We start from the raw sequence: 25,931 nt of genomic DNA on the forward strand, positions 1-25,931 counted from the left end.
AATAGGGCTGGTGACTGGTAGCTGTTAAATGAGTTGAGCCCCTTGTCATGGGGCTCTAAGAGCAAGTAGGCTGCTGCCACACTGCTTCAACGTGATGCTGAGACAAGGCATACACAGCACAACCCCATGTGCTGCGATGGGGTGAGCACTGTGCCCACTGAAGTACAACTTCCATTCACACACTGAGACACACACACCCTACATTGTGGGTGAAGCAGGTGAGATGACAAAAGTCACTTAAACAAAATAATAATTTACGACTCAACTACTCACACGTTTTCTCTGCAGGTTGGAGCCTCCAACAACAGCCTCAGTGATTACATTTAAACTCCAACAGCAGCCATGTGCAGAAAATGGTGCTAGAGCTCCCTGCACCGAAACCAGATGGATGTCCTCAGTGAAGCTACAACACAAACCTGCTTGTTTTCATCGCCAAAAACCGTGGCTACAAAATAAACTGTCAGTACCAAGCACCTCTTCTAGCTTCAGGGTAGTGACAAACACAAGCCATGCAAAGAAGGGCGAGCTCTGAAAATAACAACTTAACTCTCTCAAATAAATGTGCGCACCAGGGACAACTCAAAACCATACAAGAGGTGTAAACCAGCTGGATGGCGATCAGGAAAGATCTCACCTGGCACTCAGCAACCTGCTGGACTGAACAGTAACCATGCCGGGATGGCTTTTGATCCTTAAATCTTACCCCACCCCTCAGTAATGACACCTTGTGCTGGCCTTTGGCATGTCACTTAGTCTGCTTTCCTGAGCATTTCCACCTATAAAATGGGAATAATCACATTTAATTTCCTTGCAGAGCTGTTATTAGGGTTAATTAGCTAATGTTTGTACACCGCTTTGAAAAATGTAGGAGTGCTCACTCTCTCCTGCCTCACTTTCTCTATATATAAATATATGATGTCCTATTATCATAACCATCTGTGCCAGTGGGAAACTTTAATTGCTGAGCTAGCTCTCGGGAAAGACCTGCCATCCTATAATATATAGGTCAGAGGACTTTGTGAACTGTGAAGGTAACAATAACACATTTCAATGGGGTATGCAATGAGACATGAGGTAATGCTAAATTTGATGCTAGAAGGGAGGTATTCACTGAAAAACAAGAAGAAAAATCTCGGTGGCCCTTCTGCATGAGCCAAGTACTAAGGAAGGGGCTTACAATCTGTCTTGAGGAAAACAAATTTATCTTCAGCTAAAACAACTGAGAAAACAGTGACCTGCATTTCAAAATGCAAAGGATGGGATACCCTAAAGGCTAACCTGGAAGAAATACATGTGAAAGCAATTCCACTGCTACAGAGAAACAAGTGGGTCAAAATAAATGGCTCCTCTGGCTCTTGGCAGTGAGCTCATTTCTTATATGAGAAAAAAAAAAGAGAGAGGAAAGAAAAGAAGTTATGAAGCCTGAATATACACTGGAGGTAAAATATTATAAGGCATAAAGGGGACAAACAGTAGGGTTTTTGTTTTGCTTTTACTTTGAAAGAGTAATGGGAAACAAGTATATGTTTTTATAAATATAACCAAGGAAAATACTGGACAGAGAATGAGTCTATTGTTGAACAAGGCAGGGGATCACGTAACAAGACTCCAGACAGATGAAGCCACTCAGTTATTTCCCTATGTGCCCTGTACAAAGGACACAGAAGTATTTAGCAGGAGATACAATTCATGATCTAGGTAAGCCTGGAAAAAAAAATGAAGAAGAAATGTGAGTGTATATCCATTTAATCAACATGCTAAATTCTTTCTATAGCAAACATCTACAGAAGTCAATGGAGTTAAACAAGGGATATATTTAGCCTACCATATTACAACTCAATAAGATCAAACGACAGGCACAGGAGGGATCTAAAGAAATCAAATATACACTGAGACCATAAAACTGCTGTGGAGCAGTCTTCAAGCTAATACAGAACTAGCAAGATATGAGCAGTCTGGAGATAAACATTTTGTAGAAAATAAATACAACATGGGAATGGGGTAAGACACAGAGTTAGGAAATTCCAATCAACTGCTTTATTAGAAGAAGTAAAACACAACATAAAACAGCATGATGAGGAAAAGAAAAGTTCGGAGAAACCTGAACGTCTTCCAATCATGCAAGTGTCTTGGAGGGAATGAATCCTAGATTAAGCAAGCAGTCATTACTACTTATTCCTATGGGATTACAAACATATATATGAGTATGATTTCCACAGTAATCCCACAAAAACAGGGAATGGGAAAGTCCTCTGTCAGAGTGTACACTCAACTATGCCTGTGTAAATCTGGATAACATTCACCAGCTGCTGTGGATTCAGCTCAGCAGAGCTGAAAGCCAAGACTGGGCCAGCCCTGGACCCAATCCATCCACAGTGAGAACTAATGCTCTTAGGATAGGTGTTAATTTAGCACAGAGCAATAACGGCATTCTCAGCTCACACCGGAAAGCAAATCACCACTCATGCCAGAGGAACCATTAATAAATCACTGAGCATGGTCAGCCCTCAAGCTGCTGGACAGAGGAACCAGTTATGGAGAGAGATTCAGATGAACTCAAACCCATATTCAGATCACTGACTCTTTCCCCTGGAGACTGGCATTATCGCTGGGAACGTGCCTGGAGATTTTTCAGTCACCTATGTGAATCAGAGATCCGCATCTTTTGTTAGTGTGCTTGCTGTGAGCTTAAACAACCCAGGTGTATCAGAACCACGGGCAGACCAGTCAGTTGGCAATTCAGAGCATTTACATAGTCTTACAATATTTTAACACAAAATTTTGCCTATTTACAGTACTGGTGGAGGAGGAAAAAGTTCCTATCGCACCCACAACCTTTACACACAGCCAACAGATCTCCAAGTGTGAAAAACACTAATAGAGTGTTTTTAAAGAAGATCACTTAAAAAACAGAAATACCAAGCAAATTTGATGATCAAATCATATTTACAAAAGGCAGCGAACAGAATCTGATGACAGGAAGATGGCCTGATGCACATTTGCTCTAGCCCTCTTCTTACAGCCTGGTAAGAAACCCCATTTCACTGTGATGAGCATTGAGGAGGTGACCAGGTGATGGAGAACCACCACTATAGGGGAAGACTGAGTGAAAGCATGCAACGAGCCCACAGGTCAGGGAGACACACGCACTCAGGAAGGATAAGCCTCTGTTCAGCCACAATGCACAATTCTGTGCTAAAGGCTGCAGGTTTGGAGGAGGGGAGGAAAGGGGTAAGAAAGGCACAACTGCAGAGATGCCACCAAGAGGATCCTCCTAAACCTGGAGGTTTAGGAGGTATAGGGGCTTTGAGCTCAGGGAGAGAAGAGGAAGTGGAGATAATTAGACAATTTATGTGTAATTGAAACACAGCAATATATAGTAGTAAGGGGGTAGGTAACATACAACAGATGAAGAGCCATAAGCAGCTTCAAAGAAAGATTTCTTTAAGTTATGGTAAAGCACTATCATGCCAAGACACCTTGGGTGCGGGCTTCCTGGTGCTTACCCAAACAGCTGCTCCACTGGCACCAGACCTCAAAATTGCTTTTTATTTGACATTATCTGCCCTGCCTGTGGAGGTACTTTGTAAATAAATCATCCCTAATAACACCCCAGCAAGCAACAGCTCCCCACAGCGTTATGAGCTGTCCACCTCAAGGAACTCCCATCGCACCCAACTCATCCCTCTGCCTCCCAACCAGCATTTAACACACATGGGAGGGGGCTGGACCTCCATCGTACCTTCAGCTTTGAAGGGATGCACTGACTGCAAGTCCGATGCCTGATGTTTGCCACAGCTTCTGCATGACCCACTCAATAACTCCAGCAAGTATAGGGAATTTCAAAGCCAGGCCAGGGCTGCCGCAGCAGCTGTCAATTAAAAGGCCCACAACACCGTAATTTCTGTTTCTTGGAGGAGTAACTAACTACAAGTGCCTGTTGCGCACTGTGTGTTTTAAAGGCGGCTTACCTTGTCAAGACAGGAATGGGAAAACAAGTTTATTCAGGCTCACCCGTTCTTTATGGATTTCAAGGCCCTAGTGAAAGTACATTGTGCCTCCCCCACTACCACCCCCCACCTCACTGCTTGGAGGTGATAGGTATTTCCAGAGTGAAGGCTGAGGGAGTGTAGTTGCAGGACATCTATCCTTAACCTGACTTCCCAGGAAGTCCTGGACCTTGCAGAGAGGCTATTTCCAACTTGTGTCAGCAACTCAGGGGATACGCCTGGTGCCAGGTGGCTTACTCAGGGATAATCAAAAGCTGGGCTGCTCCGCATGTCTCTTTCTATCTGCCTTTCTCCACTTTCAGTGAAGTTCCTGAGATTCCTTCTGCTTCTCCAAAAGTAGGCATCAAGCAACCTCCCCAGGAAAGCCAGGTGATGCAGCATCACCAAGCGATGTGCAGGAGGAGCAACAGCCTCCACATCAGCCTTGACTTCCTGCATCTTTGCAATTTTCTAGGGTTTTGGTCAACACCAGGGGTTCTTGCAGGCCCCAGAGCTGGGAAAGCAGAGTGCTAAGAGACAGGGAAAGTTTTCAGAAATGCGGGTTTTAGTAACTTTCAGCCTGTATCAGCATGTATCTTCAGTGACAGTACATGGACTTACTCAAGATGGTCACTACCTGCACAGTGCAATGATGTTTCAAATTAATTTGATGCATGGCAAGTATTCAGCAACCATTTATGAAGCACAGAAGGAAGAGACTAAAACACTCATACTAGATCATTTGCACCTCCTCCATTAATGCTGCTGTGGTGATTTGCTTTATCCCTTAACCTCCCAAGCTAGTCAGATGTTATACACATTTGAAGTTTACATCTAATCCATTCAACCATGCTCAGTAGATTAAATTTACCAGAATAAGTTTTGTGGCACCAGTTAGGTAATACCTTTTGTGTCTCCTACACTGTTCCTGCACAACACAAGTTTTTGCCCAGCTGAAGGATGAGATAGAGAAGCTATTGAAAGAAAACAGGGACAACTTGGCCATGAGAAGACAAACTGCAGAAGCTAAAAGCTGCAAAATGCTATGGACACATTTCATGTCATTCCAAAGCAGCAGAACAAAAAGTATCCAAAGAACAAACTATTTTCAGCAGCACTGATAGAAACTTGAAAATTAAAATACCAGACTATGGAGTGCATCCACTGGGTTTGCCAGCCCATATGGCCAAGACAATTATCTCCACTCATTTCACCTTTCTCCTCACTGGAAAAAGGACGTATTTGGAAAGAAGGATGGAAAAATACTGCTTAAAGAGAGCAACAGTTTTTCACAATCTTTAAAAACATTTCCATATACATTGTCTCAAAAGCATATAAAATACTATGATCACAGGCCATGCTAAGCTGTGCCATCCTCATAATACGCAATCACCACCGTGCAAAACCTGTATGGGGTAGATCAATCACCCAGTGGGGTACCAGGGACATCAGAGCATTCTAGTGCACCACAGCACAGCAGGGACAGCCTGCTGCTACAGTTTTGGAGAATTTCAGAGGGTTTTTTTAAGAAAAAAATAAAATAGATGTGACTAAATGCTCCCTTTCCTGCTGCTGTTTGCATATTGTTAAAGGGGCAATTCCATTTTTAAAGCACTTTACAGTCCACCTTCAAGAATTCACTCTATATACCCACGCTTTCTGTTTTGAAACCATCTTTTCATTCTTGGTAGGACTGTACTGCACATCCTGGCATTCCCAACTTTCCATTGCATTTCACAGCAAAAGTGGCTACCTGTAATTCTTCACAGCTATGCTTGTAGGCATTTCACATTTGTAAAGCCAGGGAAGTTTGAATCTTTGTGGGAATAAAGAGGGAGATGGCTGCATAGCTCTAATTTGAAGGAAACACCACCTTCTGATAGATGCCTACCCTATGAATGATATGTGGGGAGCACCAGAGACCACCAGCATGACAACTCTTCATTAGAAACAAATGGAGATGAGAACGTATGGAACGGGGCTGCCTGAGCCCATGCACAATGGTTAGTAACATGCTACACCACACGTGGTATATGACACCGTCACTCCAACAACCTCCCTTTGAGTGAAAGAGGAGCAAGGTTAGACCTCCCGATGTAGCACATAGTTTCGGTTTAAGCAATTTATTCAAAGGACACATCACGGTGATGGTCAGGGAACATCCAAGCTGGATGTTACATCTCATGGTTAACCTCAAATCAGCCCCACTACTTGCCTCAGCCTGTGGATTCTAAGTGAAACCTCACAATCCAATTTCAGAGGTAAAGCAGAACCCTTGTGAAGCAGCCGCTCCTTGGGTGAGCCTGGGAATGTTGCCTTGGACATTGTTAGGGAGGTTTATAGCACCAATGCAGGCAAAAGGCCATGTCACAGAGTGCCTCAGAGGGATGACAGCAGAGGGGACACTGCTATGGGTGCACTAGGAGAGGCAGCCACTGCTATCACTTCCAGTCAAATGCACTGCAGCTCCTGTTCCCGTCAAGTAGTGGAGAGCACTTTTATATGTCATCTGCACCCACTGTTAACTTTGACACTGCTTTCACATCCACTATTTACGCACTGAAGAAAGAGAGGGGTAGGTGGGAAAACAATTCACTTGTAGAAAAGCCTGCCTTTGAGAACCACCCTTCCTATTTTCCTGCAGCATACATTGGGTAAAAATAGGGTAAAAATAGGCAGCCAGCCCCGATAGCTGGTGAAGCTCTCCAACACTGAACAGATTTGCTGCAACACAAAGCCGATCCTTCCCCCCAGGCATCTCTCAAGGAATTACACAGGTATGTGCAGGACAGCAGGCGACGCATAAATCTCCCCTCAGTTTCCATCAAGTTTAGACATTCACTTCACACAAGTCTGAAAACATATTTGGCTTTTCATTGTTTTTATTTAAAAGCCCACAGAACAACACAAATCCCTCCTTCCTTTTCTGGAGGAGCCAACAGGACTCGTTAAGCCTTCTGGTTCCCTCTACTGCCATAAAAAGGTGCAGAGTTTCTGAATGCCATCAGCTGCTGTGCAGAGGCCCTGCTGCAGTCACGGAAAAAATTAAGCATTCCAATACCTCCCAACAGAGCCTCCTATGGGACCACACCAGCCTCCCAGCACTGGGGAGAGAGCCAGCAATGGCACTGAAGGTCACCTCTGCGCAGAAAGGCTCCCAAAGACCTCCTGTTTGGCTCTGGGTCTTTGGAAATGACTAGACTTCAGAAGTGACTTTCTATAGAAAGCACAGGGCTGAAAGGAGCAGCCTGCCTCTGCAAAGAAGATCAAAAAGTCAAGGCACTCAAGCTTTTGTTTTCTACTCAGCTTCCAAGATATGGTCTTCGCAAACATTAAAGCCAGGTGTCCTGCTAACAGAGACAGAGAGCTAAACACCAACCAGAGCATCTCCTAACAGGCACATCAGCCTCCCCAGACTCACAACTAGGAAAAGGGTGCACAAAGACCCCAACTACCCAATAGCTCTGCATGGCTTCCACCTGGCAGAACCCAGGGCTGAAGCAGGGCACTGAGCCAGGCCAGGCATGCCAGGAGACATGCCATTTCCATATGTGAAGGCAGTACCCACCCCTGCTTTACATCCTTTCCAGGTTCTCAAGACGCAGAGGAAATAGCTCCCACAGTCTGGCAGCTGATGCTACACCAAAGTGAGAGGCACCAAACTTACTACAGCCCTACGTAGTTACAGCTGCACCTACCCTCTGGTGCTCTCCTGCACAAACAGTGAGGTGACAGCAAACCTCAACATCCCCAGATTAAAACACATGCACAAGTACAAGGCTGGTTTGTGCATGCTCTAGGGAGATGGTGCTTCCCAACACTACATTTACACATGTAAAACAGAGGCAAATTGTCAACTAGCTGACAACTTATCCACTACCCCGAGGCAGCAAGACTGTCTGAAGCAACTCCCTGTTGGAGAATCGCTTGGGAGAGGGCATTGGGCAACATGAATGAGCTGTGGTGTATTTGCTAGATTGGGATAGCATGCCTTAAGCTGCCCTCACAAATGGATGGCATGCCAAAGCTGTGACATACCATGTGCTGGAACCCACATCAGTCATTCATTTTGAGGTATTTCAAGTGTGTGTGTGTCGAAAAGACAGCTTCCATCAACAGAACCATTTCAAACACAAAGGCTGGTATCACTGGAAATTGTGTAAGGAGGGAAGCACTGTATCAAAGTTCAAATATAAGAGAAGTTTTACCTCCAACAAGGAAAATTCCAGGAATAGAAACCACACTAAACCATGGTGATTAACAGAAGTATGTATGTATCTTTTCTAGGTCAACTCTCAATAACTCGAAAGGATAGCAGGTCACAGACTCATTTAGTAGGTTTTGTTTTATTTTTATTTTAACACAGCTACATTGACTTCAATGGGACTTTTCCATTCTTCAACCACGAGATCTGCCTGATAACATATTTGACCTAAATGCAGCTGAAGTGGCTTTCTCACACAGTAGCAATAAGCCTAAGGAAGATCATTGCAGCAAAACCTCATCACATATTAGGAAGCAGAAATTTAGGAAAGGTTTACAGCAGGACTTGAGGCCACGAAACTGAACTGTATTTCATTACCAGCTGCTGAGTTTTAGGCTTGAACCTGCAGCTTGGAGCCTATGAACCGGGTAAGGGAAAAATCAGCCAGTATTTCCATACTTGTCTGCAATTTGAAGCCACTGAGACATATCTCAGGGTATAAATCACAGAGCTCTATAAATAAAATAAGTTATGAATTTGTACTCTTTGGAAGAAGTCTGACACCAAACTTATGTAGAAAATGTAAGAAAAAATAAGCCTGGCCTCTGGCCCAAGCATGTAAGAAGCTCCCCCTCATTTCTGGGGAGGAAGCTCCACCACCACCATTAGTTGACTATGCCCATTGGGGCTTAGGGCTACAGGTAGTCTCCAACACGCGAAATAGCTGTCTGTACATAGCATCGTCAAGTAATGAGGTAAATGTTTATTAACAGAAAGTGCTACCAGCAAAATTGTGGCAAATTCCCATGAAAGGGTGAGCTTCCCACGTAATTAAAGCAGTGAATCTTCCTAGTAAGTCCCAGTCCCAAGTTCACATCACACGGATACCTATGGCTGCTTCTCTATGCTACGTAAAGTGTCCCACTTTTCAAATGCACACTGTCACTTCTATGAACTGAAGCATGACCTCCCCCTGGCACAGTCTTTTTAAAACAAAGCTGCTACATACATGCGAAAAAGCAAGTAACCCACCAGCATAAAACACTGTTTTGTACAAAAAAGCAATTATCCTCTGCAGCATAAAGATCAGATAAATACAGTTTTGAAAGTGTGTAGTTATGAAATGATTAAACGTATCTTTTTTGGCTCTTTTATAAAAAATTAAAAGATCAAACTAAAGAGTTCTTTCATTTTGTAACACGAAAATAAATCTTCTAACAGACAACCATCACTGAAAATCCCTTCATAAACATCCTGTTCAGTTTGAAACCGGGGGACAAAGGTGCATTATAAAGTGCTTCAAGGAATGTATTCCCTTCTCTTTTGGATCCCCTTCCCTTCCCCCTCGATAATACACAGCAAAGCAGGCAGGGCACATCTGGGAGCCCACTGATACAAAACCAGTGAGTTTCAACTGCTGAAGACATCAGGATCCTGGGTGTTCCTACAAACCACCATGTTTGGAGCCCGAGCTGCAGTTCCTGTAGGTCTCTGTCTACTGTACATGACACCAGGGTGACTGCTAAGTAAGTTTACAAGACATATGAATGAGCACATGCAGACCCATTTCCCAAAATCCTGGCAAAATCGGAAGTTGCATTTCTTAGCTTGTTTCTAAGAAAATGAGATCTTCATGGCTGCACATGCCTACTGGTCCTTCCATCCACCCCAGCAACCTTCCAGATCACACGTAGATTTCAACCAGCTCTGGCCAAAGACTACATGGCCAGAGAGATGGCCACTGACAACTGTGGTCCTTCAAATATTATGGAAACAACAGATCTTGCATGGAGGGGAAGGCTGGCAGGAAGCTGAACCTTTGTCAGGCATTGGAAGAGCAACAGAAGCGTATGCTGAATGATGGAATGATGCAAAGATGGCAAAAGTTTTCATCAATGCAACCCAAACACAAAGCCCTTCTTCATCCCTCCACCCCTGGGTTTTGGCTGCAAAAACAAATAAAAATTGAATAAAGCATGGAGCTTATTCTGCTGTCTCAGCAGCCCATCCAGCCTCGTGGCTTGCTCTGCACTCCCCAGCGCCTCCTCCCCACACCATGACTGGGTACCGCGTAAGAGGATACTAGCTGCCTTTCCTGGTGAGATCAAACCATTCCCAGAGAGTTCAGTTCTCAGGGAAGCACACCAGCCTCTCAGACTAACTACAAAGGCCTCAGCCCTGTTATTCAAAGTTCCATGGGGAAAGACATCGGGACAAAGCCTTGAAGTCCACAGCCCCTCCATGGCACTCCCCCCCAGCCAGATCCCAGGTTATTGGAGAGTCACAAAACACAGGCCTGAGGAAGCACAGCACCAGCCTCTTGCACTCCATGACAATAAACAGCGAAACGCACTTCCATAATTTTCAGTTAACAAGGCCCATTTTTATTCTCCTGCAGATCATCCCAAGGGAATGGGGTAAGGCTGCCAGCCTCCCTGCAGGGAGGAGAAGGCTAAGCTGGAATGCACTGCAACCATTTTTAAAAGAAATTGTTTGCAGCACTGAATTCCAAAAAAGCCACAATTAATTGTGCTACAGTATCAGTAAACACACTGGTTACACCATTAGAGCCCATTATTTTCCCTCCAAGACATTACGTTACTACATTATTGATGCAACAGTCCCGTGTAATGAAGCGATGCTTTGCATCCTTCTTCCTACTGAACACCAAGTTCACAGCGCCGTAGCACTGATGCCAGATTTAGTGAGGGCTCTTTTTCCAGCAGGTCAAAAATTCCAGCTAACCTTATAAACAAACCCAGCTGCACAAAAAGTTAAACACCTGTCCTTAATCAAATGCAAATGCACAATTTTCTATTTGATACAACTCAAAATTACAGCTATTTCTAAATACTCTGCTTTGACAAGTGAATATTTTTACCTCATCCGGACAAACTATTTTCAGAAAGGAATTTGAGAGAGATTAAGCCAGAATGCAGTAAATTAGCGAGACTCTTACGCAAATACTAAACTTCTTTGAAGCTAAAGGAGGGAAAAAAGGCAGCTATACCTAGAGGATCACCACTCCTAACGCTGAGAGCACATATGAAAGGGAGGAAAGGGAGGTTTTCCCATGTCAAAACTGCAGAAGCAAACCTAGAGAAGTTATCCTGAAAGGAGCACAGAACACTAGATCATCCAGTCCTGTGGCTCTTACTCATTCACAGAACTACTGAAAGGAATAAAGTTTGTGTGAGCAATGCTGCAGGAAAGAGCCTCAGTTTGCAGTGCACCCAGTCAGCAGTGAATGGTTCTGCAGTGCAGAGAAAGGCCAGAAACAACAGGCCTCACCTTAAGGAATGCCTGGAAAGGCCATCCAAGCAAAGCTTGGGCTAAAACATGAAACAGTACTTCCTTTGCAACTATTACCATAAGGCAGAGTAGTAATATAACCTTTAGAAACAGTTTCCTTCATGTGCGTAACCCCGACACATTGTTTCCCAGTCACTCCCTACAGTATCCAGCTCCCCAAATCCCCCAGTACATTGCAAAATGAGAGGGCTCTATAGAGTTATTTTAAATATACTGTCTTTCAGTCTTGTATTGTAGTTCTCTGCAATAAAATCAGGTGGTTGATCAGCTCCCACTATGCCACTCAGCCTTTTGCATGGTGCAATCACAGCTTCCCCTGGGTGCCTTCTTTCTGGACCAAATAATGCCACTCCAGTTGGCTATCGCTGCACTGAAATATTCCCCTTGGGGTCCCCAGCTTTCATTATCATTTCTGCTGTTTGCTCTATTCTTTCTCTTTCTGGAAATGAGGCTACTGAAACCGAACTAATTACTCCAGGCTCAGAGGATGTTCTGTGGGGGTGCTGAATTGTTCTCATTTTTCCTTACAGCACGGCCAACACTCATGTGTTTAAATATCGACAACTATTTCAGTGTATCAGTGCAATGACAGTAGCACTGCAAACCTTCACAGGGAACAAGATCAGAACTCATACCCATGATGCTCCTCAAGCCACAGTTAAGTGGAGAAGTAAATTAAGAAGCCCTCGTTTTCTCAACCTCTCTTACCTTAAATGCTGTCCCCAAAATTGACATTTTCCCAGGGGCTCACCCAACTCAGACGTAGGAATCCCAACCCCAGTGTGCCGTAACACATTTTCACTCTAGCCAGGGATGCCTCGGCAGCACTGTCACAGTCTGCAACATGGATTGGACAAGCTGCCCATGGGCCTTGCAGCATCTTTCCACTGTACAGGTCTAACTCTGCTCAACAAACTAGCTCTGTAGCCAGTTTTGCAGTTTGGGTGTGTTTGCACTGTTTGCATGAGAAGCAGCTGTTAAGCAGGCAACAGCATTCCAGGTGATTCCCAGGGAGTCCCAAAGAATAGCCCTAGGTTGGGCCAATCAGTACCATCTGATCTCAAGGTGACAAAAGCAGGGGTAAGGGTGGCAGGGTCCAAAGGGAATCTTGCCATGGCTGGGCCTAATTGTTCAGAATGAACGAGAAGTCGCCTGTGATAGCAGCCAACACCTGAGCATCCAGGGCCAGCCCAAAACCTTAGAAAACACCTTGTGACTCACCAGCTCCTGCCTCGCAGGTAATTAAAGGTGTCTTCATAGAACTTCACCATCCCTGATAAGATGGTGGTTTTCCACCCCTCTGATAACTGCCTGGTCTCTCCACAACCTCAAGCTCTGTCTCCAGCCCTTCTCTCCCCGTGACATTCCTGGTCAGCAGAGAGGAGGTAGAGTTGGCAGACATCAGCATCCCCATCTGCCCTGCTGGTTTGATGGCTCTCCTCACCACAGTCTCCTTATAAAACCTGCCAATTATCCCACACATAAGCAGTTTCTATGTGCTGAAGAGAGGTGACAGCCCATATCCTTCGTGAAAATCAATTAGACTGCATGCTTAAGGGGGAATAAGCTTCAGCTAGGGTATTTGTCTCTTGTTGTATTTAATTTTGCTGTAGACACATTCAGTCACCACAGTTTAACTGCTGATGTATGTCAGACAGAGAGCGTCACTGACTTACCTATCTTGGCTCCCAGCTTTTGGCTGCAAGAACATTGCTACGTAAGTTCAGCATCCTTTGCTTTAGATAGGTGTTTATCTCATTCCTACATTTAAACCTGCATAATAGTTGAAATTACTCCTGCTCATCTTCCCATGGTTCATCAAACGTGTTCTTTAAGATGGAAGGCAGGGTATTATATGCATTCACACAGGCAGGAATTTTTCATTTGAAATAGTGTGCATGTTGCTGTTGTCTGCCCCTGCATTCAACTCAGCTTGCAGAACTGTTCCCACTATCCAAAACCATTTGATGCACAAGGCAATTTTTTGTGTGAGCACACTGGTATAGTGAAGAACTAGTTAAAAGTACAATAGCGGGTCCTAACTACTGAGCAGCAGCTTGTTTGGGGTTACTGGGTTTGGAGGAGTTTTTTCATGTTAAAGGAATTGTGTACTTTGAAACCCCTCCTCCTCACTGACAGCATGCCAGATAATTAAACTGAAGATCTTATTTTTAAAATCTAGTTTACTTTCGAAAACACACGCTGCTGGACTATTTTTAGGGTTTTCTTATGTGGGCCAGGAGAAATAGGCTAGCCAGTAGCACAAGGGCTTACAGGCTGTGCTGAGCAATCTTCAAGCTGAACACCATAGAACCACAGAATCATAGCATAGTTTGAGTTGGAAGAGACCTTCAAAGCTCATCCACTCCAACTCCCTGCAATGAGCACGGACATCTTCAACTAGGTGAGGTTGCCCAGAACCACATCCAGCCTGGCCTTGAATGTCTCCAGAGATGGCTCATCCATCACCTCTCTCTGGGCAACCTGTTCCGGTGTTTCACCACCCTCGTTGTAAAGATTTTTTTCCTTATAACCAGCCTGAACCTCCTGTCTTTTAGTTTAAAACCATCACCATGAATCACTAGAACAATGAAAAAAAAACAAACCCACCAGGAATAAGTATCTAATATTGATCTTCAGGTTTGAAAAGATGGTTTTTAGCAAAACTAAACCTGGGTCTACAGCTTTGACTAGGAGTTTCTTTAATTTGTTACCAAATGCACAATCTCATCCTGGCATTTGACAGACCACCCTCACCACCGAAATCAGTGGGAACATTGCCCAGCTACAACACTGCATTTACCGATGCCTTTGGAACACCTTGTACTGTACATCACACAAAATGAACACAAGAGAAATGAAATAACACCAGTAGCACAAAGATAATTTTTTCTGAAGTATTGAAGTTTGTGACCCTTATAAACATCAAGAGAAGTAACAGCATCAGAGGTACATGCATCTAGCCCCTAGAAGTTTTGTTCACCATACTGCAACCCAGAGCAAAATCACCTACCTACCCAAATTTTTCTGTGATACACTGGCATGCAAAAAAATGCCTCTGTATTACAAAGAAATCCTCTTGGGATCCTCCACAAAAAGCACCTCAATGGGTACCCAAAATTGCTCCAACCTCTGAAACCTCTCTCCTTTCTGCTAGTAGCACTTCCCACCACAGGACTGAGAGTCCAGCATCAGTCCCCAGGCACCAGGCCTGCCTACCCAGTGGCAGCTTGCCTTGCTACCAGCCACATCCTCTGCTTTGATGCTTCACTTAGGGCAAAGGACCAGCACTCTAGGGACTGGATACGGCTCACAGCCTCACCACCTCTATTTTTCCAAATCCCTGCCTGATAACATCCTGGAGAGAGGCTCACAAGACCTGCTCAGCAAGAGAAAGTTGACTTTCCCTCACTTTAGTTCCTTGTTCGCAGCCAAACACAATACATTAGCAAAGTCACAACAGCCCAGCAGTGTTTATCCAAGAATACCACAGGGCCAGAGAAACTGTGAAACACTGCGGGATGCAAAGTTTCCTCCAGTTATTTAACTGCCTTGAAAATGCAAATGCATTCACCATACCCCTTGCTGCAACCCTGGCTCTGTTCACTTCCCCCACCTGGGAGCAATATTTCATAGCAGTGCAATTTAAAAGCAGGGTGTTTTTATTAATTTTAAAGCCTCAGACTCTCACAGGTCCAGGTGCTATTCCACAGCACTCGAGGACAGAAATCCGGTCCTTGAAGAGGCCTCTTCTCTAATCTTCTCGGGGGTTCCTGTTTGCCTGCTCACTCACAAGTCATTCCTAAGACCTTTATGCCATGTGAAATCCATGTGCTGTTCATATGAGCAAGATCTGTACATGTAAGGGCTCTGGGAGCAGGCTGTGAATTTGCTGACCCAAAGGTATTACCCGTCCCTCCCAGTTCAGCTGCAACACCTCCGTGCACTCCTATCTCCTGGCGAGCATCCTACATCCCACACATCCTGCAGCACTGATCCCTCCCTGTGCTTTCGCTTTCAGCTGCCTTACGACACCAGGGGAAAAGAGCTTATACATGTTCTCCTGTGCTTCCACATAGCTTTTGAAAGATCCCAGTATCAACATCCATTAGTGCCTTCAGCACAACAGCAGGAAGAGTCCAGTCCTCAAGCGTCATGTCAGCAAAGTTCCCACCAAGCAGATCTGTTTGCTCACTGATAACAGACAACACACCACCACACACATACATTTGCACCATGACCAGAATCTATCCCAAAATTATCTTAACAAGTAGGATGCCAGTTAACACGATGCTTTTAAATGATCTGGAACCAACTAGGGTGAATGAGTTCATCCTTCCTCCCTTACCCACCTCTGCCAGCTCAGTCCATCAGGGGCACAGTCACTTTTCCCAAAGCCTGTTGATGAGAGAGGTCTAATTTTCTTCCCTATTACCAATCTGGTATCATTTAAATCAAGTCAAAAGCAATTTCTTTTCCTTATCAGTGATGAGCCAAGAAAATCCCTGTGGGAACCTGCAAGTGTCCCAAGCAGCTTCTCAGCCATCAAGCTGGTCCATGTATTTACTGCAGGGTGCCAACAGCCCTCATACAGTACCATACTCTAAAACCTCCTTGGTCGTACCCAGTAACAATTATGCCACAAAAGGGTACTGCTTACTGTGAACTGAGTGTAGGAATCAAGGAAGAGAATAAAATACCATGAAGATGACAGGCATTGCTGGAACGGAGCCCAAGAAAATGGTCACGTCCCATAAGCCATGCTGTGCAACTTCCTCCTTACCCATGAACTGCCATGGTAAGGTCGTGTGATGATTCAAAAGCATCAGTGCAGTGTAACAGCTTAAATTAATTAAAATAACCAAGACAAGCCTCTACAAGGCATAGGCATAAGCATCTGTGCCCCATCCATGCTGCTGAATTAATCCACACCAAAGATAGCTCCTTGTTCTCAACTTCTCCCAGAAACTTACGCCTCACTCCTGTTATCAAAACACGCCTACAGCTGCCTTCTCACTGACTCATTTCACCTGACCAGTGGTGTCCTCTCTCCTGTTCTTACAGGGGAGAGATGTAGCTTTGTGGCCACCAGATTCTATCTCCTCACAGCCCACAACAGCAGGATTGCTGTATTACCTTTGGGGAAATGGGAAGCTTATGCACTGGCAGACAAACGCGGCCATGCTTAGCCCACTGATAGAAACTCTTTGTTGTAGGAAATCCCTGAAAGCAAGGACAGATCGAGAGCTGCATTTGAGGCTCTGGGTGGCATAGTCCTCTATAATGTCTGTGTGTTTTTTCAGGCTGCCCAACTGAACACCTCTGGCAAAGTAACCAGAAAGCAAGCTGGCTGCACAAGCACTGAGGGAATTCTGACTCCATCTGTATGTCTGTTAAAATCTTTGGTACACTTATCAGGTACATAACAATTAGATTTATACAGATATGGTGCAGTAAGTAGCTTTTGGTCAGAAGATCTAGAAGACAAAAGCATTGGAAAAGTCAGCCTACAACACCAAGCAGCTGCTCACTTCTCTGCCCAGCAGCTAATGCTAATACTTGGTGTTTAAGGAGAGATCAGAACCAGTCCACTGTCCACAGGGCTCCAAACATCCACCTTGGCCCCTGCAAGTCCACAAGCTGCTCAAGGACACAAGCAGCAGCAGCGCTGCTGCTCATCGTCCTCACAGGAAGAGAGCACATCCTGGTGATGAACGTCCTCATCCATCTCCTCCTTGCTTTTTGTGTACAGCCTCTACTGGGCCAGCTACAGAGCTATTTTGGATGGAAGCTGCTAGTTTCAGGAAGCCATTTGAAAGGAGACCCTGCTCATTTTGCACTACACACTGGCCAGAGCAAATTACTACAGGCACTCACACACTCCAAAAATCAGCTCTCTTTTGCTCTGGTGTCAAGTAATTAAGTGTGGCTTTCTCCTTTCACACCTTCATTTGGGGCAAGGTGGGGGGAAGACCATAACGCTTTCCTCTGACTTCTGAGGGAGAACTCAATCTCTGTTCAGGAGGGAACAAAATCCCTGCTCAGGAGGGAGAAAAGCTTCAGGCTGTTGATGTCCCCAGGCTGTGCACCACTGAGTATTTACTCTGGATGACATGGAAGATTTCTGACTGATAACCAACAGCTTGGTTCGATAAGCACTGCACAAATGCCAACACATTAATCACGGTGTCTTTTTCACTCAAAGTAACTCTGAGTAACTTCTGTGGTGAGGCACTGGAACAGGCTGCCCAAGGAAGTTGTGAATGCTCCATCCCTGGCAGTGTTCAAGGCCAGGCTGGATGGGGCTTGGAGCAACCTGGTCCAGCGGAAGGTGTCCCTGCCCAAGACAGGGGGTTGGAGCTGGATGACCTTAAGGTCCTTTCCAACCCAAACCATTCTATGATTCCACGAGCAGCTACGGAAGAGAGAGCATTTGCAGAAGCATTAGGGAAAGGCACAACATTGTCCCTAACACTCATCTGCACCTTGTGTCACCAGCTCACAAGAGGGATGAAAGACCACATGAGGCCTGTTAGCTTTCAGCCAGGAACCCAATATACTTCTAAAATTATGCTGTTATTCCCCTAACATGCTTCTTGTGTATATAATGATATTTCCCAATCATTATTGCAAAGCCTCGCTTGCATCAGAAACTAAGTGATGTAGCTGCAGCCCTAAAACTCCTTAGAATGGCTATAACTGCTATTAAAGTACTTTTCAACATGACAAGGGGAGTACTCATAAAGCTGATGTATGCCAATATGATTATTATGGGTGTTGCTAGTATAGCCACTTCTGGGACTTTTTTTTTAATGTTACACTCATAACTGAATCAAACTATATGAACAAAAATGTCCAGAGGGAAACAAACCTTTGTGAGTCTGCCAGTCAAACCTCAGCCTTCTACTGGGTCTGTACTTCACAGTCGCACCATTGTAAGGTAATGGAGGTTTGCAACGAGCGTACACATGCTGAGCTCTCAGTCTGTCCTGCTCCTGCTAACACTGGGTGTTAAAGCGATCCGGGAAAGGAGCACAATTTCTCCACTGCCATCCCAGGTCTCATCAGCATTGGTGGCCACAAGCCACAATCAGGCACAACCTTCTGCCCTTTGGGCAGGCAATTCTCCCTTCCCTCCAGAGAGGGGACAAATTCACAACATATTCAGAGAGGCAGCAGAAGTTTGCTTGGGCGATTGTCAGGTAAGAGAAGAGAGCAAAGATATACATCATCTGTTGTACCGCTACTTGCGTTAACCTCTCAGCAAGGGACTCAAGTGCCCAGGAACAGATGGGGAGAAACATAATAACAGAGACCTCTAAGTATAACATGCAAGCATATATAAGAAACTTCAAACTGTATTTCAGGGTTTTTTTACTCTGAAAACATAAGGGGGAGAAGGGAATGTTCTTGAAACCACAGTTTAAAAAAAGCCCAAGAAAAAGGCATGAAATTCTATTTTGTGCCCAAATGCTCCTCTATCATCCTAGCTGAATAAGTTTTAGATTGATTTTTATGTTGCCCCGGCAGATGTAATAGCATCTTGAATGGTTTGATTACAATAGAAAGCAGAGAAGTAACAAATAGATAACAGTATGCTTGTGAGTAAAAGAGGATATGGTCTCTATACACACACATGTATGCATACATATGTATCAGAACTTAAAAGCATTAACTGATTTGGTTAAGCTGTGCTAATACACTGGTATTGCTCATTTGCTTGGAGTCCCTTTAGTTTGTGGGGGCTAGGACAAGAGTCTGAGGTTAAACTGAGGTTAGCAGACAAGTGTCAGCCAAGCCTGACCTAATCCTAGGTTTCTTCCTGGTCGTTGTGTCTTCCCTCTCTAAATAATATTAAAAATAGGAAGAAACCACAGGGATGCAGTTGGGTTCCAAATAACTATTTTTAGCAGCTGCACACAAACACACAAGGCAGAGCTGAGCACACTGACTGCTTTGCCAAAACCCCCTCCCTGGCTCCATGGATGTCCTGCTCATAGCTTCTGCCCTTCCCACCATCAGTCCTGCCACATAAGATAAGGAGACCCCTAAGGCTGAAACAGGAACAATCTGTTTCAAAAGTTCTATATTAACCTAAGTGTTGTCTAACACCATTCCTCTGCCTGGTATAAGAGGACTTTTGTAATATACATTACAGGTGACTTTGAGCTGCTTGGATCTGCCATCCAAGCATCCCCTGTGAAAATTAAATACATGGGCTTATTTCTACAATTCGCGGTAGATCCAAGACCTAGGGAAACTTCCCAGTCATCACAAAGCAGCTCTCAGATCAGGCCTGAAAGTACGCGTTTGATGAGCAATAAGAAAACGGAAATAATAGAGCTTAAACCACAGAAGTGCCAGCTTTTACTGCCTTTCATTGAGTACACAATATTTTGCTCCCAGTATTTCAAGGGAAATAACACCCCACGCGACTGTTATGGGATGTAAAACGTGTACCGTGCTGTTCAGATGGAGCTCATAATTGAAACATTTGAGCACCAATGAACTCCCAAATGTAAAGTTTTTAATTTTCATTCAACCAGGACATTAAAATTTGGGGTGGGGAGGAGGAAGAGGGGGAAATTACTATCTTAGAGTGCTTTTAAGCTCTATTCTTTCTAATATAGTAGCTGGGATAAGCTCAGACAAGATGCCAGCAGCTGCTGGCATACTTCAGCATCTTGCTCCAGATGCCACTGCTTGCTTCTCCTTTGTCATCCCTACCCCAGTCCCACGTAAGAGGTTATCAAGAGGCTTATCAAGGAGATGCAGTCTGCTGCCTGCAGCACACAAAGGAAGGAGTGCCACCACCTTCATCAACATGCCTTCACCCTGCATGAGGAACGAACAGGTATCTTTCAGAGAATGGGGCTCCCATCAAGGCTGCTGTCTAAGTTTGGGCCAGATGCACCCAAGATGAGCCCAAAAGGCTGAAGCACCCACTAAAAGAACCATCTCAGACTTTGTCTGAAGGCATGTGACCATCATTTATAGGAAGGAGAAGGTTATCTTGCAATACTGATCTTATTCAGCAGCTTCCAAGATGACTGGTATGACACCAGGCCAAAAAACCTCAGCTAAAACCACTAAGTGCTCTGCACAGCCGACGGGGAAGCCCTGAAAAGCTGGTTTGTGTCTTGCAGATCCTCAGAACATCTTCCCCAACACTTGTGCTCATAAACCGTCTTAGAGCAATTGCAGACTACATCATGCACAGACTCACGCTCCTCTCATACCTGCATCTCATGTTCTTCGCAGGTCTCCTGTTTCACTGCCTGGACAGAATTTAGGGTATTGAATTTAGCCCAGAAAATTTTGGAAGGGTTGACATTTGCTTGCCAGAAAGATTGCACTTCTCCCCCCAGAAAAACTGCCTGCAGATGAGAAACAGCTAGGATGGCTGCTTTTGCACAGCTTTCTTTTCCCCCCTTCAATTAAATTATATTGGCCATGACACCTCCAGAAAGGACCCTGCCACTACTTCTCATCCATGTCGGATGGACCAAATCCATTGATTTCAGTGCCTGTGTTCATGTGCCACCCAGCTGGGGAATGGCACCCTGATTTATTGAACCTCCAGAGTACAAGCCCTGTCTCTTCTCCTGTAGCAGTGCAGAGAAATGCAAGAAGTCTGCCATCTATTAAGTTGCTTTATCATGGTGTTTCAAGTTCTCAGCAGAGAGGAAGGATGAACTTGTGGTTATGACACTGTATAGAGATGTAGCTTCCAGCAGTCCTAGCCTCCTACCACAGATTGCCCAAATAGTTTCAAGCAGGTCAAATAATCTCTCCCATCAGATTTCCCCACCTTTCAAGTGCCTGAGAAGGAAACCAACCATGGGGCACTCAGACATCAAAATGGTGAGGACTGTATAAACAGATACATATCTCACTGGTGAAGAAACAGGCTGATGTGTTTAATGGTTTATAATGGCTGTTTTAGTTGCCATTAAAGTACTTCAGAGCATGCAACGCGTCCTTGGATTAAATCTAAATAAATGTAAACAGCAATAAAAAAATGGCTTTTATTACAAGAAGGCCTGACTCGTTTGCACCTGTAACTCTAAATATATATGCCAAACTACATATTGCAAGATGTTAAGAAGCAAACCAACATTACAATCATTTGTATAGAAAGCATAATGACACAGGGAGAGAGGCAAAACAAAATGGACAACTTGCTAGGGTCTGACTGGAATATCTGAGAAAATGCCATTTGCTCGAATCAGGACTGAGCTACCAGGGAGATTTGTGCCAGGTAAAGCTACAACAAAATGGAGATGAAAACTCTGAATCATGTCCCTGGAAGGAAGATCCATGAGGGTCAGGATGAAGTTCATTAAAACCCACTGAGCTGATACAGAGGGAGTTAGAGAGAGCCGCAAAACAAAATGAAAGGCTCAGTAGGAAGGAGACTGCACAGGCAGTGCTGCAATGTCAGAAACGCAACACAGTGCCATCTGAAACCTACAGGCACAGTACCAGGGCTCCTGGTACACAGACCAGGAAAAAACGGCGGGGCACTCCTGGGGAAGGCTTCATCCTGCAACACCAGGGTCAAGCACAGCGTCCTGCAACCCATGTCCCTGGCCAGGAGATGCACCGGGAGGGAGGAGGCTCAGGAGCCTCTGGGGAGGACATCCTCAGCTGGAGTAGAACCACCAGAGGAATGTAACAGAGCCGCATCGATTCACATCGGGGAGGAGGATTTGCCTCTTTCTTTTGCTCTCACTTGGCATTCTCCTTTGGGTCTCTTATGGGAGAGAAGGTGTCTTGACACAATAGATAATTAGCTGTAATGCATCCTCTGTGGCTGTAAAAAACTTAACAGGGCTTATCTGTAGACCTGATCTAGGCTTCCAGTTATCCTTGTTCTCCCAGTTCCTACCCCTCTACCACCCGTCAATATTTGCATCTCAGCTTGACAGGTATTTTGTATTCAAGCTTAATAAAAGTGTTTGCATGTGCCTGTGCAAGCTTAGGAAACGGTAGCAGGAAAACACCCGATTTCAACTCCGACTCTCCGAGATGTGGCTCATTCCACCTTCCTTTCCCTGGCAAACAGGGAGCTGAAATAAGAAACGTCAACTTTGGTTGCTCTACTGAACGATAACCGAAAAATACTGAGCTCTTTGTTTAAAAAAAAAAAAGAAAAAATCCCCAGGATACTGATGCATCACCGTGTTGCATCTGTGTCAAGCTCTGGGTAAACAAGCAGCAACATGAATGAAATCTGTCCAGAAAGACTGCATTTCAGCGCCAACCACGCAATCTCTGGCCAAACCACTGCATATGTAACAAAGTTTGATCTCGCTTGCGAGCGCTCAGCTGCGCTTCTGCCATTTCCTGTGGAAAATTGAAGCTCCGAACGACGTCTATCACCCGGCCCTCACCGCACCCCGGCCAGCAGCTCCTAAACACTGACACACACACACGGAGCCCCGCAGGGCCAGACGGGGATGCTCGTCAGCCCCTTCCCCGCGCTCCGTCGAGCACCACCGGCAAGAGGCAAACCCACCACTCCGTCCCACCGGCCACCCCCTTCCCGGCGGCAGGTGCCTCGCCCGCCCCGGGCCCGTAGGGACAGACGGACGCCCGCCGAGTGATGGCGGGGTCCGCCCGGTCCCGCCCCGGCGCAACAGGTGGTCGGTGACTCCCGGTCTTGCCCCGCGGCAGCACTCACCGCTGGCGTTCTTGCCGCAGATAAGGTGCTGGTAGGGCTGCAGCAAGCCCCAGAGCTCGGGGTCGTTGTTGACCGTCTGCTCCAGCGCCTCCAGGGTGAACCGGGGCGCCTCGCCGCCCTCCTTCTCCTTCTCGGCTGGGGTGGCGGCGGCAGCCGGGGGGCGGCCGGGCGGCGGGAGCGGGGCGGCGGGGCCGGCCAGCACCCTTGCGTGGATGTCGCGGAAGAGGCTTTCGGTGCCGGCGGTGAGGTAGATGGCGGCGTGCTCGTGGATGCGCAGGGCCACGCGGCTGTCCACCATCCACCGGTAGAACTTGCCCACGGAGAAGGCCAGCCCGCACCTCGCCGACTTGCCGCGGCTGAAGCGGTCTCCGCCGCTGCTGCTCATGTTGTAGAGGGAGAGGGCACCCAGGGCGGCCGATGTGCAGCGGGCCGCCAGCGTCCAGCCCAGGACAATCTCCATGGCGCTCCGCACCTCGTGCTTAGTGCACTTGGCGAAGCGGAGGCTCAGCCGCTGCGCCTCCCGGGCGATGCGCACCAGCGCCCGGCTCACCAGCGTCGAGAGCCGCGCCGCCGCATCCCGGCTCCCGGGGCTGGCGGCGGCGGCCGGCGCCCGCGACTCCCGGCGCGACGGGGGCAGCAGCAGAGCCTCCACCTCCTCCAGGCTCCAGGGGACCTCCTCAAGGTCGGGCAGGAGCCGGGAGCACTGCTGCCCCGCGCAGTCCAGCACCTCGGAGTCTTCCGCTAGGACGGTGTTGACGGTGTCGAAGCTGTTGTGCCGACTGTGCATGGAGTCAGTTAGGTGCGGCCAGCAGCTTCCTCCATAGGGGTACGCGGGGTGCGAATCCGAGCAGCACAGCGACAAGTTGGAGGAGCGCACCGAGTCCGCCGCGCCACCATACCCGGAGTCCAGCGTCAGGTCTTCCAGCGTCCTCACCGCCGTCTTACCTCTCCGGGCCATCGCTGCACTTCATGCTGCACCCGCGGGACCCGGGCGGGGAGAGGCTCACAGGAAAGGCGGAAAAGGGGAGGAGAACAGCGAGACCCGCCGGCCGCTTCGCTTCACCCCGCCGGCCAGAGCCTGCTGCTACTGCCGCTCCGCCAGACTCCAGCCAAGCGATGGTGCTGCCCGCGGCCCTACGCCCCAATCCGACTCCTGCACTGCGCCGCGCCGCCGGCCCGACACCGCACCGCAGCGCAGCGCCGGCCAGGCGGCGCGGGGAGGGCGGAGCCATGCAAAGAGCTCCGACTCTCAGCCAATGGGGGGGCGCGGGGGGCGGAGACATGCAAAGCACCGCGCGTGGCGGCCAATGGGGCGGCGCTCTGCGCCTCACCGAACCTCCCCTCAGCTCCGCGGGGCGCGGAGCCGCACCGCGCAGCGCCGCTCAGCCAGAGGCGCGGCCCTGCTCCGCCCCCTGTCCCCGGCGTGTCCTGGTGACGCGGGGCCCCGCCCGGGCCGCAGCCTGCGCACAGGCAGGACCCCGCGGTCCAGTTCCCCTCCGAAGGCGCGGGCTTTGCGCTCCGCGAAGATGACGACCACGTTAGTCCGGCGCTGGCCCAGCCGGGTGCGTGGCGATGCGCGGGGCGGAGGGCGGCCAACCGCGTCCTCTGTGCCTCCCGGCTCCTCAAGGTGTGAAGCACGTCTTCATTACGTCCCCCACAGCCGCTGCTCAGGCGCGTAAACCGGCGTCCCGCTCCAGCCCTCGCTCGTTTTTGACAGCAGCAGTTTCCTGATGTTGCTATAAACAGACGAAAGCGAGCCCAGGCACACACACAAATAGCATGAGACTGTCAGGATGTGTTGAAACTGAGCAGAAACTGCCACGTAAGAATACCAGGCATCAGTAGAGTCAGGAAGAGCAATTTCCAAACAATTAAAACAAGTACAATAAATCCCTTAAGTTGTTCTTGAAATTAACCCCACAAGTATCACAAAAGCTTTGGCAAGTAAGATTTGTACTGGGCTTAGGGCACATTTCCTACGCCCATTTAGATTTTTTGTGCAATATACAGACAATTTACAGACAATATACAGACAATCCCCAACTAAAATATTCTAATCTTACACTGCTAGGCTTTAGCAATATTAGGAGTCGTTTGCCTAATATCCCAGGCGACAGACTGAGAATGTATATGCTTGTGCATTCTGGTTTTGAATAAATGTTTTATCCTTTCAAGTGTAAAATACCAGGGAAAATCTATCCCTTTAAGGATAAAAGCCTAGCGCACACATTTCTCTATCATGCCAACAGAGGCGGCCAAAATTCTTGAGCAGACAAGGCAAGTCACGTAAAAGATTTCCCCATCCAAACAAGCAAAGCCTGGCGATCCTTCAACAGCAACTTCCTACAGGAAAGGCACGAACACAGTTACAGGTGAGTTCATTTGTCAGACAGGTTGGGGAGAATTATGACACCATCAGAAACACTAAGACGGGGTTGCCTTCCAAATTAAGCCAAGTGCTGTCAGAAACTGGTTTCTCAGCACAGCCTTGGTTCTTCCACAGCGCACACCACGCACTCAATAGGTTTCCACAGAAATCCTCACCACCACCATATCCTGATAAAACCCAGCAGAGCTGAGGACAGGAGCAATCTGAACAAGAGCCGCTGTCATGCCGCGAGTGAGAAGTCAAGGCCCAAGCTGCCGGCCGCAGCTAGGCTTTGGGGGAGGATCATGAAAAAAGAGAGCATGACTTGAGAGCAAAATCCGATGGACTTTGTGGCCACTCAGCTCGCAGTAG

General features: G+C 46.9%; 1 protein-coding gene across 1 annotated transcript in view; it reads right to left on the reverse strand.

Moving 5' to 3' along the window:
- ABTB3 (ankyrin repeat and BTB domain containing 3) overlaps window positions 1-24,149 on the reverse strand; it is a gene marked incomplete at both ends in the record, with an annotated part of 169,257 nt that extends 145,108 nt beyond the window's left edge. The window contains one exon of the mRNA XM_080635079.1: window positions 23,192-24,149. Within this exon, the coding sequence (XP_080491205.1) occupies window positions 23,192-24,149 (958 nt within the window). The remainder of the gene's footprint in view (window positions 1-23,191) is intronic.
- Between the last annotated feature and the right edge of the window lie 1,782 nt (window positions 24,150-25,931).

The sequence above is a fragment of the Psittacula echo genome (assembly GCF_963264785.1).
Source record: "Psittacula echo genome assembly, chromosome: 1".
Classification (NCBI taxonomy): Eukaryota; Metazoa; Chordata; class Aves; order Psittaciformes; family Psittacidae; genus Psittacula; species Psittacula echo.